Here is a 15,478-nt window from a genome sequence, read left to right as displayed (position 1 = left end):
CGAACATATTGATTTATCGAGTGATTGGAGACCACTTCCAACAACAGCAAAACTAAATGAAAAAATCTGTTTACAAACTCTCGCACAACTCATGCAGAATAATCTCATGTATCCAGTCATATGTTCAGTACTTCCCAAACACATGCATTTTCGCTCAAACTGAACTAAAAGTGAATTTTATATGATCCTGCCAGACTCCAGCACTTCTTTAAGTGAAAATACACACGTTTGCGAAGGACTGAGCATAGGACTGGATAACTGAGTCTTGGATTAAACTGCTCGAGTTGTGTGACAGGATGTTTTGATTGTGTTTTGTGTTGTTAAACATGGTCCCTAATCAATCAATAAATCAATACACTCACCAGGGATGTCAACGGTCAAACAGTAATAGGTTAAACAGTGCAAATATTTTTGACCAGTTACACATGTCAGTCTATAGGCTGATGTTGCTTCTCTATGGTTTACTGCACACCACCCGACTCTGGTAGGAGCTAGTTAGCATGCCGCGCCACTCATTCGGCCATTACAATTAGTAACACCATCCCTTACTACATCCATGGTTTCGACCCAACAGCAATGCTATGGAAACATTCTGGTCACCCTCTGGTCTCACCCCAGGCTGTCCCATCTTAATTTTGAGCTGTAAAACCCCTTTAGCATTGTTGACAATGTCACCAGCATTAGCAGTGTGAGCACTGCTAGTGGTGCTAACATAGTAAACAATAGCAGAATGTTAGAGCTCCCTCCTGAACCAAACAAGTGGAGACCAGAGCTGGTCTGTAACATAAACTGTGTTCCATGGAGGCATGTGAGAAAAACAAAGTTTTCTTCAGGAATTCAAGGTAACATAGCACGACTAACTGATTTACAAATGGTCATTTTGTGGGTGAAGTATTCCTTTAAATTCTGAGCTACCTCAAATTACATTATGGCTCAGAATCAAATTACAACAATGTCCAACATTTCCAGATATTCTTGGAAGAACCACTTGGATCCTCTCAAGAATCTGCTGACCCAGAAACTACAAGCCTGAACCAAAGCAGCCTGTTCAATATCCCAGCCACCGTCATGTGCTGCACATTTAGGGGTCATGAAAAATAACAATGAGGACGATACATGATAAAATAGTGATGATTGACTTGAATCATTTATTCCAAAGTTGTATTGACAGACAAGGCTTTGCAAATTAAAAATGGTACTCCGATAAATAAAGAATAAGTTAAACACATCTAATGTGGTAAATGTGCTTTGCTGTATCGTTGAAGATCCATAACCCCACACACACATATTCACACACACCTTCAGTTCCTGTAACAAAGAGCATTATCTTATCTTTTCAGTTCAAACTATCCTACACCTTCTCTTCCCATCAAACTAGTTTCAGCGCACACCTTATTAATCTCAAACTCAAATCCTTTCTTTACAATTTACTTATGTGACACTTGCAGCCTCTTGGTAAAACTTTCTTTGTCACTGCTTCTTTACTTTTTGCATCTTTCTACAGTATGTTACCTCATCACACATTCCTTCATGTTACTTCCTCCTTTTCTCCATCCTTCATTCCCTCACCTCTTCATATTTCCTTCCTTCATTTGAGCATTGTTTTTTCTCTTTACTCAGAGGGTCTGAATAATCATCCACAAAAACCTCCGTTCGTCATCTGCTGTAATCACACACACATGAACATGACTCAGTGTGGTTTAATTGTAATCCAGCAGCTAAAATTCTGAGCTGATTCACGAGTTCAGCTGCAAGTATGAATTGACAAAAATGTGGATTTCTTAAAATAAAAAAAGCAAAACACAGAGATCTTATTTTGAAGTGTGTGTAGTTCTAAAACCTGATTTCTATGACACAGTCCATCCACAATAAACCTTACGATCACATCATATCTCAAAAACCACTTCAGTGACCTGTACAGTCTGCTCGTGTCATAACTCTAAACACTGATATGGCTTCAGAAAACCTGACATCAAAATAATAATTACATGCCAGTATTATAAAAAGAAACTTTGGGTTTCAGTATTTGCACAATATTAAAAAAAAAAGTGTGCGTCATGTTTAGTAACCCTAATGTTAATGAGAGTCACACTATTCTCATCAGTTTATAAGTTTCAGATGATGATAGTGTCTGTGTGATTCAAACTGGATCCATTTTACCTCCAACAATATGCCAGTCTGTCTTCCAGGCAGCCAATTTACTTCCCAAACTGTCTCTTAATTTTCAGTATGAATTCAAGTTTGGCACAGTGTGGCTGACCCTCAGTACATCAGCTTACAGTCCACCTATCCTGGTCATGTATCTGACTGCCACCCTGGTGCTCTTGTTACCACACTGCCATCTGCTGGTAGGAGACAGGGAAGCAGCCAACTCCCTCAACTGATTAGCTTTCTGTCTGTTGTAATCTGGAAGTGGCTCATCTGCTGCCTCTCAAAGTCTTCATGATCTCCTTCCAGTTCTCCTTCCTCTCCTTCCAGGTTTTTTTGGCTGGCTTCATATATAACGCTTAACAAGTCCAAGTACACACAAGATCAGGAGGCCAACAACTCTGCTTTGCCACCTAACAGGAGGAAAGAGTTTCATTCCTGCCAGTTCCTCTTCCACTGAGATACAGAATCAGTCAGGGTTAGCAGGCCTCTGTGGAGGCTACGTTTCAGAGTACACTGTTGGCGGTGGACCTGCATTGGGTTAGATGGTTGTTGCTTCATTTTCTCAGAAAAGTCGGACCTGTTTCTTCAGTTCGTTCTTCTTCCACTGAGCGAGACGATCAAAGGCAGACATGGACATGCCAAAGACTCTGTGGAACTCCTCTGGTGAGAGGTGACGCTGGGAGGAGAGAGGAGACGGCAATTTAGAGACGATAAGTCAATGTATCTACTTGCTTATAGGCTTCAAATAGCTTCGTCAAAGTATTCCTGTCTGTTTCAGAAATGATTTTCATCAACACTTTTGGACATGGCTCTTTGGATAAAAATTCTGGCCTATCTGTATTTTCCTTATACTCTTATCTGTCCTTATAACACGGTTATTGAAGTAGATTTTGTAAAAGAGTCCTGAAGCAGTTTACCTCCAGTCTGGCTCGGTCCACATCACTTGGAAGACGTTGCTGTCCTCTGACTGATACTATTAGGGCTTCATATGGGTAGATCTAATACACACAGAGACATAAATATAATCAACTTCCTGCAACAAAATGCACCATTGAGGCTTTGGCCAACATATGAATTACATTTCAAAGACTAAGCATGGTTCCCTGAACACTGAAACTGTAAATTTACTTGCAATCAGATGCTCCTTTGAGGGACTTTCACTCGTGATGTCATTATTTATTTGTGCATGTCATAAATTGTTTACCAAGGAAGTTTATTCACAACATGATTCAAATGCACCACTAAAAAAGTCCCAATCAACTTGTATTAAATGTTTCAGCACCATAAAAACAGGCAGACTGAGTTTCATTACCTCTGTCACCCTCTAGTGGCCGAGAGCAGCACTGACAACAATGCTGCTTTTGGTTAAAATAAATTAGAAAAATTGATTAAGTCTCTGTTTGGTTTAGTGTAATTATTCATGCAGATATAAGTCTCCCACTGAGGGAAAGATTAGGAAATATCCTTTTTAATAAATAGAGGAGAAAAATCATTGTTTATTTTTTCAGAGTGTCGACCTCAAAGTGATGAAAAATTGTTCCCAACTGTTTCCAATCACTCACAAAATGACAAAAAAAATATTTTGGTTTGTAAATCAGTTGTTGGACTTATAAAAGAAGTGTGTTCAAGCATTCCTTCCAACCCATTCCCATTATTCTTAAAGGAAGAATAATAATATGAGATGTAGTATAACTACCATTTCCACAAAATTCCAATGAAGCTGCTGAACTTGTTTTCAAAATCCTGTAAATGTTTTTTTTTACTTGGCTGTCAATAAAATGAGTCAGTCATCTTCACATGTGGGTGTCACTGAGTGAGATGAATTCACCATTCAATATGAACTTTAAAAGGGCAACACATCATCCTTATCTGTTATCTATTGATCCAGACTTTTCACTCTTGGTTCAGTAACAGTCGTCTAGCTTTGGCAACAGCATCTTACCTTGTACTCTGAAAGAGAAGGAGAAGAGAAAATACAGTCTCAGTCATGTTCACCATTGTATCTGTCTTCCATCATTATATACACTCTGAATAACTTTGAATGACATGTACCAGACAGGGGAGGTAAGTCAGGAGAAAACTAGAAGAACAGGGGATAATCAGATTTAAACTGTACAATAGGCTTACCTCTGATCTGCCAATTAACTGCATTGCTGCTGTCATACTGGTAATAATCTGCGCTCGCACTCCCAGGCTGCAAGAACACAACAAGAGCAGTTTAGCAAACATGGACTGAGAGATTGTACTTCATTGTTATAATGAAGGGAAGGGATCCAGCAAAGAGACAAAAATCTTCAAATACTGCATCTATAAAAAGTCCCATCAGTGCGCTCTTTCAATATCAAACTGACTACTACAATACAAAGATAAAGCTGCAAGCAGCGATGAATCGGTGCTTGCACCTTCCCGGTGCACTAGAGGTGAACTTGTGTCTGCATTTCTGTGACCATTGGGCACCTGAGCGGAGTGCATGACACAAGGCAAATTTTGCACCATACATGCAATGTGTTGCTGTATATCAAGCCCTAGACATGGCAAAACTCATGTAAATTGAATGTTTGTTACACAAGGCTTACTTCCGGTTTCCAGTAGGTGGTGCTATGACTATAAGTCAGTATCAAAATGTAGACGTCTTCAGGCCTGGACTCAAACTTTGGGGCAGAATGGACAATGTGCATTCAGTATACAACAACGTCCTGTGTCTTGGTAAAACATGCTAATTCACTACAATGACACGGTGATGTTGTTCCACGAATACTGAAAATCTTGCAATGTAGCATTGCAAAGGTCTTTAGATTGCACTGTCCAAATTTCAGATTGATCTGGTGAAATCCAAAGAAGGGGTTTGTTGAAGTAAAGCGCCTGGAAATGGTAAAAAAAAAAATCCCTAAAATTGCACTCTTTCTTTTGGGTTTACAGCATGGCCCCGAGTGATGTTTTTTTTAAGTGTCAATGTGATACATGTGCCTGCCAAATTTTGTATATCAAGATTGTATATCGAGTTTGAATTGACTGATTCGTCTGGCATTGTTAAATTAAAACCACCAATCAAAAGTAAACATTGATTTAAGAAATCAGTTAAACAAAAGTTAATGAAAGAGACAATACAGGAGGAAGGATACTAACTGTTACAATTTTTGTTTTTGTTTTCTGTTTCTTAATCCAGAACCACAATCAGTTTAAATCCTGGTACATGTGATAACTTCTGTATATGTAAGGTTTAAGCTATATGTCACTTTGATTAGTCTGTTTTAATTTATAATTTTGTCTAGACTGTCATTGTCAGTCATTGTCAGTCATTGTCTGTATAATTGACATGTTTTTATATTAGAGTTTGTAATGATTTGATTTTTGTGGTGGACCCCAGAAGATTATCAACCGCTGAGGTGGAAGCTAATGGGGATCCAAATAAATAAACAAAAAAATAAACCAATGAGTGCTGCACAGGAACTCAAATAGCCAATCAGTTCTATGGGTGGAACTAACAAACTAATTATGTCAAGATGTTGTCAAGCGTTGTCAAACATTGCCAAGCAGAGCACCAGAACCAGTAAGGAGTACTGTAATAAACAACAATAGCAAGCACTACAGACAAGACAGACACTGCTATCCAGTGTGTTCTACATCACTATGTCCTCCAGACATCATGGATGGTTTTACTTTGCTCTACTCTTAACAGGTATGTTGGCATGGCTATGCATCAGTGTGGAATTAAAATGACATTAGATTCAGGCGGATACGTTGGCCTTCAATAATTGGTTTGGGAAAATCAAATTGCTCTCCTCCATGGAAACTGGTGGAAAAGCAGATGTCACACTGAAGACGGAAATGGAGTGTAACGACTTGACAATTCTGTCTGATATCAAACAACACTGTGTTGGCTTCTTTGTTGAAATTTCAAAGGTGGTGCTGTCAAGCCCCCTTGGCAAACCCAATCACAAATATCACATTAGATAACACATTTAAACACTTCTGCTGCATGTGCCAAGTTTCATGACTTTAAAGCACCCCTAGCCCCTAAAATACTGCTTCCTGTTTCAAGGTTGGCAACAGTGTTTGATTAAAATGCAAAAGCCTCACTACTAAGTCAAGGTCTTTAGACTTTTTCTACCAAATCTGAGGTAGATTTGGTGAACCTGCTCGGAGCAGCACATCAAAGGAGAAATTATTAGTTTCTGTCTCAGTTGGCCTCTGGAAGGAAACTGATACAAATGAGTTTTAAGGGTTGAGCGGCAAATGAAGGACTTTGCCATAGCTTACGATTTAGTGAATGGCCATGCCTGTCTTACTCTCTCTCTGTCACACACACACACACACACACACACACACACACACACACACACACACACACACACCCAGTAAGCACGATTGCTTACCCTGTTAAGTCCATTTCTGCCGTAGCCTGGCAACGAGGACGATTTGGCAATGTATGAGTCTGGAAGAACAAATATAAACACATAACCATAAACAAACACGGAATTATACAAAATAATACATGAACTCTCAGTTTGTGAATGAGCACAGCATACTATATCTTTATACTGTCTATATACTGACAGCTGCTGAAGGATTAGAAAAGGGTTTCCAACATCTTTGTCATACAGTTAGAGAATATCACACTGGGGAAACAATCTCTCCCGTTTGGTATGAGAATTCAAAGGAATACTTTGACAGCCTTTTAAAGCTCAAGGCTACCACTGCCTCCCAAACACCCACCTGACAGACTCCTGACAAATTAAGAAATGTGGCTCAGATGACTCAAAGATTGGCAAAACCAGATTGACGTTTTTATCATTCAGATGTGTTGCTCCAGCCTCTGGCTCTTACATTTACTCCCTGAGTAACGGAGTAATGTGATATCACTACTGCTTCCCCTCACCATTTTATACTTTAATATAAACACTCTACTACCACATCGGCAACATTAATCTTTTCTAATACATCCTTCCTTTGCTGTCACTCCTTCAGCATGGTTGCATCTCTCAAGTAACCATTGGTAACCACCAGTATCATTTGGCAAGCCTTTATTTGTGTTGTGCACTGCTTCAGCAGGAGCAGCAGAGGGCAGTTGAGTCACAGCAATCCTCTCGAGTCATTCTCTCTCACATCTACTTTCACTTGGCTCTTCTTCACTATCTTCATTTCTTGGCTTCATCATTCATTCTTCCTCAGTCTTTTGCTCATCTCCCTCCCTCCCTCCCCTCCCCTCCTCTGCTTTCTTGCTCTGCCCTCTTTCTCCTCTCTTTTAGTCTTTCTCTCTCTCTCTTGTTCACTCTGGTGTTGAAGGGAATTAAATTACACAGTAATGTCAAAGAGCCGGGATGAAACACCATGATGCAGAGGAAAACTGGCCGGTGTGTGTGCGTGTGTGTGTGTGTGTGTGTGTGTGTGTGTAGAGCTACTGTACAGCGTGTGTGAGACGCCAAACTATAATGAGTTTGTCATCTACAACTCTCCCTCTCTCAACAAAGAAATGAGATATGGCCTCGTAGATTAGCGGTGGTGTGAGTCTCAGGAATATAGTTGTTTCATCAAAGTGTGCCCTGATGCCAAATGTTGTGAAAACTAATACCCTAAGCATCTCATTTATCAATGTCTTTATAGTACAAGTGCTGGCCTGAAAGCTCTGCTGCCATTTAAATCATCGCAGTTAAGGTTTAAGAGCAATTTGCAGTTATTGATCGGTTATTCTCTTCTAACGGCATGACCACGGCAATTTATGAATGCAATTCTGTTTTATTTTATGATGTTCAAAAACATATTTGGAGGCCATGCTGGAATGTTATTAGGTTCAAATCAATGCAGGAGCACCAAAAAGATGGTGAAGAGATCACCAGATAACAAAGTGTGTGCATTTTACAATATGCAGCTGCATAACAGGCGTTTAAAGGAGCAGTGTGTAGGATTTAGAAGCATCTAGCAGGGAGGACAGCTGACAGTTCTCCCATGTGCCAAGCATGAACTCCTGGTTAGGATTCCTTCAGTGTTCATTGTTACAAGATTTTTACCAGGAGCTGAATTTATGAACACAGATCTCCTTGTCTACAAAACCAACATACCAGGGGTATCATTTATAAACATTGCATACGCACAAAACGAGGCCTAAAAGCGGTGTACGCCACTTCCCACACAAAAGTTGTGATCTATAAAAACAGACTTGATGGGAGAAGCTCTGACCCATGCCTCCGAACATTTTGGAGACGGGAAATTGCTGATGCAGATGGTGAGGTGGACGCCTGATTGCTGAAATTGTCAAATATGCTATTTTTCGCTTTTGTCCGTATGTACATTTTTAGTATGGATCCTACGCACCGTTTTATAAATGAGATCCCAGGTGATTAAAATTGATAAAAACACTGAATTAAACAGTTTCACATTTTTTTATTTTTTTTATTTTTCTGACGCTGCTAGTTGCAGAGGGGCTGCTAACTACTGCAGCTGATGCAAAAACACAAATGGCCCTATCAAGAACCAGTGTTTGGTTCATCCGCTCTGGCCTACTGTGGAAACATAGCGGTGCAACATGGAGATCTCCACAGGCAAGGACGCACTCCCTATGAAAATATGAAGAGCTCATTCTGAGATAAAGAAAACACGATTCTTGTTGTCAGGTAATTATACACCAAAGAAAACATACTTAATATATTTCACTTCTGCCAATATATCCCCCTGAATCCTACAAACTGCACCTTTAAAGGCCAAGTGTGGGCAATATGATCTCATAGATCTCGTGAACACATCTATCTTTACAATCAAAAGTGTAGTGTGTAACTGTGGATTGTGGAAACAGATGGCTGAGGGGTTCAGGTCAGTGATCCTGGATCAGTGCCGCTGCTAAAGAAAAGCTGCTAAATGCGGGTCTAAGCTACAGCGCCATTCATCTTCCCACCTGTAACCATAAAGAAAAAGAGGAGTGTGTGTGTGCGTGTGTGTGTGAGTTGATAACAATCTTCCACTTAAAGCCCTGCCGCTGTCACAGCAGATCCAACAGGATGGAGGGGATCAGAGGGTGCGCTTTGTCCCCGTCCCCTTGAGATGACCTCAGAGATCAAAACGCACTGATGAACCACTCACCGCTGTCTGCGCTGTAGACGGACCTGGGAGCTGACAACAGAGAGATGGAGGGAGACAGACAGCAGGTAAAACACATGGGACATTATATTCATTTCATCACTGATACACCCTGACAATATAAAATCTCTTGCAACAAAAGTTTAGTGTCTTGAGCCCCAAAACTTTGTGATCCTAATCAATTACAATCATTCTACTTCTTGATGAAGCATTAGCAGATGTAAACCTTACTTAAACACTGGTTTTATTAGTGTCACTGTGACTGTGTAAACATGCACAGTATGTGAGACTTTGTTAATTTCATAAACCTGTCACATAGTAAGAGTATGAGGACAAACAGCAAACTGAAATGAGGGAGTTATTTTTTAGTGGAAGGGAAATAAAGAAGGCCAGCTGTTGTGGGACATCTATAAAACATCAGCTGTGTGAAGATCTGCCCCTGACGGCATCAACATGCAGACAAATCACCATCACGACCTACACAACGTATAAAATATGAAGCAGCGTGGCCATGCAGCATCGGGCCACTCATGTTAAAAATGCATATGTTTATGCATCCACCCACTGAACTTTGTAATTTTAATGGACTGTGCTGCAGCCTGGGATTATTTTTCTCAAACATAGTTGCTGGAACAAGACACATGGGATAGGGAATAGAACTTTTATTTTTGTAAAGACTTTTTTATCATAATAATTGCTTAAGTAACAAGTACAGTGAGTGCTGGACGGAGCAGTGAGTGACAACAACCCCGCCCACATTTAAGAGTACTGTTTGCAACTCATCCTGAGGGGAACATGAATGTGTGTACCAAATTTCATGGCGACCCACCTGATAGTTGTTGAGATATTTCATTTGAAACCACAATGTGAACATTGTGGTAGCACTACAGGAAGAGTCAAGTGATCATCAAAGTCAGGGTGATTCATCCTCTGGGATGAATGAATGTCCATGTAATACTTGCTGAGATATTTCAGTCTGGAAAAAAGTACTAGAGCCACTCTGACAGTGCGGCTGAAAGATGGACATAAATCTGTTGCAGTAAATGAAGTCACCAAGTGTCAATTATTTAGTAGGATTACATGTCACTTCTATCAAACCCTGGACATCCCATTTTGGAATTAGCCTCCTCTGAAGAATAGATGAGCACACAACTCTCGGTGCTTTTCTAATCAGTATAATAACACCAGACTCTATAAACCCACAGTGATTACGCAGCACCTAACACCCACATTATCCACACCTCTCTCTGTCTGACCTCCTGAGCACACAGCTCATTTCCTTCTCTCCCTCTCCACCACTCTCTGACCCTGATTTACCTCTTGGCTTCATGTCATACATCTTCTCTGAACAGCTCCAAATTGCTTTAGCTTCTCACTGCCTCTCTCTTTTAAATTTAATTCACTCTCTATCTCGTTGGCTCTCTCTCTGTCTCTCCTGTTATAACACCCTCTCCTTTTATTCCCATCTGACCTCCACCTAAACACTCTCTCTCCCTCTCTCTCAGAGTCTCTCCATCTTTGTCTCGCCCCTAACTCGTGCTGAATGCAATGAGGAATGGGATCAATGGGAGAGTTAATACAGAAGTGGGAATCTCCTCTAACCTTCACCACTGCAGCCCAATCATCAGCATTACCCTGGCTGAAACCTGATCCTACTGAACCTAGACCACAGTCTCAGTCCTCTTACAACCTTAAAGGACCATGTCAGTGTTCACAGGTTTATACTTCACTGTGTTGACAATCACTTTTCAAAGCAGAGCCTGCCATAGTTCTTTAGATCAGCTTTTAGCCATGGTAACAGCGTCGCTTTATGGATGGCAATGTCGGGTGTGTCAGTCGACCACTTTGGTTCAGACTTAAATATCTCAACAACTATCTGTTGAATTCTCGTGAAATTCAGTAAAGGCATTTATAGTGGCCAGAGTATGAAGCCTGCTGACTTTAGTGATTGCCTGACTTTTCCTGCAGCTCCCCCATGAGGTTTTGTGTGAAAGGTCTTGACAAGTGTTAAATGGATTGCCATGAAATTTCATACACACGAGTCAGGATAAACCTTTACTATTTTTTTTATTTATATAGCACATTTCAATCTTAAGCACATAGTGCTTTTAACTGTAAAAGATGTACAGAAGAAAAAATTAAAAATCAGAAAGCCATATACGCACTTTCATTCTGGTGTCATTGTGGAAAATCCAACAATAACCTCTGAGCATATTCTAATGATAAAACTAACCTCCTTCTCCCCTGGGCTCAGTTTTCAGGCTGTAGAAAATCCAGCCTGTAATGTCAGACTTTGGCCAATCACAGGTCATTTCAGATAAAGGGCTTTCTTATTGGCTGTTCTACAAACACAGATTCATGTGCACAGAGTCCTGTAGCCCTAACTTCCCATGGGATCAGCAAACTTTCTGTTGCTGCTGTTACACAGGTTACACCCGGCATTACCTCCGTCCACCAGACTGTAGTGACACTCAATGCTGGGGGGGTTTTGATGGCAAAATTCAAGCTGCTACAGCCACCAACTGAGGGTCAGTCTCCCCAAACTATGGCTAGCTCTCCTCCTAGGGAGGCAGTCCACAGTGGCAGGGAGTGAGACCGAAGGACCTTGGGGTGGCTAGCTAGCCAATTCTTGTCTCAAACGCAACTCTACAATGAACTGTACAAGCACGTGCATGTGGTGAGAGGGGGCTAAGAACATAGTATGGAGAGCTGCAGGAGGGTGTATGGTATTTTAAAATGCGCCCCCTTTTTTGTGTTTTCCAGTTTTCTGCCTACCCCAGCTTTAAAAGCTGTCATGGAGTCTGCCCATTTCACACTGAGTGCCATCATCAGGTCAGAATGTAAGCTTTAGCCTCAGCTATACTTTGTATTCAGTGTTAGTTAACATTTCCATGCTCATTTGCTAAACTAGGTTGGTATACCTGCTTAACATCATCATGTTAGCATGATATACACCAATTAAAACAATACAGATGATATGAATAGGCCAAGAAACTGTCACACAGTCATGCCCTATGCAACATGAAGAACATGGAGTAAATATACAAAAATCAACCCTTAGTGACAGATTTGGGAGCTGAAAAAAAACAAAAAAACAAACACACACACTCAGGACTGCAGACTTACAGCCATTGAGAGAGCTGTATCCCAGATTGTTTAGCGCCTCCTTGCTGCTACAGCGGGAACTGCGTCTGCTCCCCCACTGGTCATTGTCGTGACAACCTGACCGCGCCTTCATCTCCTCCTTCAGGATCATCCTGCCAATTCCCTGTGGGGAGCACAGAGAAGGCAGAAGCAAGGGAGAGTGGAGAGGAGGAACAGAAGGATGGGTTAAATAAAGGGACCAGATAGATGGAGCAATAAGGGTTGGTTGAGTGGGATGGATGCAGGGGTGGATAGATGGTGACGGAATAAAGCGAGATAAGACATAAAAAAGGTGACATTTTTGTTTGGAAAGATAGAGGAATGAATTTGAGGCGACAGAAGGAGAGAGGAGCATCACTCTGTATCATGTCCAGTGGGCGAGGATGGAGAGAAGCATTTAATTAAGTAGCTCATTAAATATTAACACACAAACACTTAAAATATAAAAGGGAGAAGCAGGAGAACGTCTTCCTTTCTTACCTTGTTTATATTGTGATTCCATCCATCCTCCTCTCCTCCGGATGAAAACCTCCTCACCCTAGAGACTAGAAGGAGAGATGAAGGAAATAAAAGGCAAAAGGGTTGGGAGGTAAAAGAGTAAATGCAGGTTTCTATACGTGTGCGTGTACAGGACTGTGTGTTTCAGAACAACAGGGAGCAGTACCTTTAGGAGAGCCTGTATATGGGTAGTAGTTTGAGTCTGGGTGATAAATGCTGTTGCAGTTGGAGGTGGAAAGGCGACTTGAATTGAGAAGGTTCTCATTGGTCTTACTCTTATTGACTGTCCGAGAGGCAGATATGTCTGAGAACAAAGACAATAACAGAATGAGAAAGAGAAATCTTACCGTGTATTTTTTTATCAACACAGATTCTCAACACAATTCGGGAACACAGAAGCACTTTTAGGCTGATTTAAATTCCTAAAATAAGAAGGCACTGAGAAGGGAAAAGTCAACCAAGGGACAAGAATGCTAAAACATGTTCTGCTTCAACCAAAATGGCAATTGTGCCTGTTTGTGTGTGCGCGGGAGAAACAAGACGGACAAAGTAGTGCATTTACTTACAAAGAGGGGAGGACACAGCAGGGGGTAGGAAGGGAGGAGGAGAAGGCATCAAAAGCAAGGGAACAGAGAACGGAAAGGAGGTCAGAGAAAATGTAATGGGATATGATGCACAACTTCCAGTGAGCAAGCAAAGTTATCATCGTTTTTTTCTTTTTCTTTTGAGGATGAAAGGATGCAATATGTTGAAGAAAATTGTCAAAGGGGTTTTGTGGCTTTTGTCCGACAGTGAAAAGAGCGAGTGGGTGACATATAACAAAGGTCATATTTCGACTGACGCTGTGGATGAATGAAAGTGACTTTTAGTCTTTGGACAGTCCAAAATTACACTGGACACTAAAAAGCAATCTGTCCACTGTTTGTGTTTTATTCAAAAGGGATTTATGATTTTGTCATTAATTCAAGTCTTTATTTAACTAGGACAAATTCATCATCAGTGTTTCATGTTCGACATGCAGAACAGATGTTATGCAGACATGTTTTGGGCCAAGGCAACCTCCTACACCCTGATCACGACAACATTTTTACATTTAAAACACATTAAAGATGCATTAAAAGTCACCAAAAGAAAAACATCAAAATACATCTGCTTCACTCAAATGCTCTCTATCTTTCTCAGTTGTTCTGTCTGGTAATTTACCCAAACGCCTCTCCAAAAAGTTTGTGTCTGAGCTGCAGCGAGGCTTGACTTTGACATACATTATGGTACTAAATATACAGCATATTTATATATACGCCTGGTTCTGGTGATTTGGCTTAATATGAAAACTGCTCTATAAATGATTTGTGCTGTAAATTCAAATTCACCGACGGAGCCCAGATCACAGAGTGCCCGCTCAGACTGAAGAGAGAGAGGTTTGTCAGCACTTTGTAGCTCAGCGTAAATCATCCAGAGGTGTTTCTGAGGAACTGTAAGTCTGTCGGACCTGCCATCTGAGCTCTGATGGATCACCTACACTCTCAGAGTATTTGGCACTGCTTCTCTCAGTTTTACCTTGCCTCTTGAACCAGTGATTGAATCTGTAATCTTACCTCTGATGTGGCTACAGCTACCAAGAGTAACAGCCTGATCCCTGCTCTTTTTTAGCACTAAAATGAGCACGTGCAGGTTTTTTTTTTAAACAAGGCACACCTGTCTACCTCAAAGCTGTGTACTAGACAAGTAAGCCTTTCAATTATTTTTCTTTTTTCTTTTTTACTGGTATGTTGTGTTGTGTCTTTTTTTTTTTGGCGGCACAGATGCACCAGCAAACAGACTGGTAAATAGTAGAAGCAGCATGGAGGCAAGTGAAAATTTTTTTTCATACCCGTTACTTAGTCAGTCACTCTTACAAACTCGGTGCAGACTAAAGGGGGATCTATACTTGAACGGCAGACCCTACGCCGTAGCCTATGCTATGCATGTGGCCTACACCGTTGTGAACATTTATACTTGTACAGTGGTGTGTCTGTGTTGCTCTGCAGTTACACCTCCAAAACAGTAGTCAGCGGCGGAGGTTTCTGTGAAGTACTGTTACATTTAGCTGATATAAAACACACCCATAACATGAACATGGCTTAATAGAGAGTATACAAATCAGCTTCACTATAACTCGCAGCATTCACAGACAAATACAGCCTAAGGCATTTTACACTGTATAAATTAGCCTTGCGGCTAGCGGACTTCTCTCTACTCATATGAAGCCAGTCACAAGAGCAATATTTAACAAAGGCAACATTACAAATTTTGGCACAAGGTTCACTTACAAAATACAACTTCTTCTAACCACATTTTCCAAACAAATATAAAATGCTAACATTATTCGCACAAGTCTATGGCATTTCCTCTCTTTAGAAAAAGATGAGTTACCTTAAAAGGACCCAAAGTTCACACAGTTCTGAACACCTCTCTCCTAGAGGAAAGTCCTGTGCTTTTTGACATATCTCAAGATTTCCCACACATCCATTTATTTGTGGCAGCCTGACACAATATCAGCATCTTGTGCTACATATTGATTTTGTATTTTTGGAGCTGGACCGTGCATTAAGTGTGCTGCTGAATTATATATATG

The 15,478-nt window shown here is 40.8% G+C and overlaps 1 protein-coding gene across 4 annotated transcripts in view; it reads right to left on the bottom strand.

Annotated features, from left to right (window-relative positions):
• Window positions 1-1,128: 1,128 nt before the first annotated feature.
• Window positions 1,129-15,478, bottom strand: part of LOC117272585 (actin-binding LIM protein 3-like) — a 58,789-nt gene continuing 44,439 nt past the window's right edge. For 2 of the 4 annotated variants that reach the window (XR_013492356.1, XR_013492358.1), the window contains 8 exons: window positions 13,031-13,147; window positions 12,847-12,911; window positions 12,349-12,490; window positions 9,226-9,255; window positions 6,528-6,586; window positions 4,279-4,345; window positions 3,069-4,101; window positions 1,129-2,827 (listed from right to left, as the gene is read on the bottom strand). Coding sequence is in view for 1 of the 4 variants with exons in the window: in XM_033651546.2 (XP_033507437.2) it covers window positions 2,714-2,827; window positions 3,069-3,149; window positions 4,094-4,101; window positions 4,279-4,345; window positions 6,528-6,586; window positions 9,226-9,255; window positions 12,349-12,490; window positions 12,847-12,911; window positions 13,031-13,168 (704 nt within the window). In the remaining 3 variants the exon portion in view is untranslated. Of the gene's footprint in view, window positions 2,828-3,068; window positions 4,102-4,278; window positions 4,346-6,527; window positions 6,587-9,225; window positions 9,256-12,348; window positions 12,491-12,846; window positions 12,912-13,030; window positions 13,169-15,478 lie in introns of all 4 variants that reach the window. The other 2 variants (XM_033651546.2, XR_013492357.1) reach the window with 2 other exon arrangements.

The sequence above is a fragment of the Epinephelus lanceolatus genome, chromosome 11, assembly GCF_041903045.1.
Source record: "Epinephelus lanceolatus isolate andai-2023 chromosome 11, ASM4190304v1, whole genome shotgun sequence".
Classification (NCBI taxonomy): Eukaryota; Metazoa; Chordata; class Actinopteri; order Perciformes; family Serranidae; genus Epinephelus; species Epinephelus lanceolatus.
The sequence above is the reverse complement of the archived record's forward strand: the minus strand, read 5'-3'. Positions and strand labels throughout refer to the sequence as shown.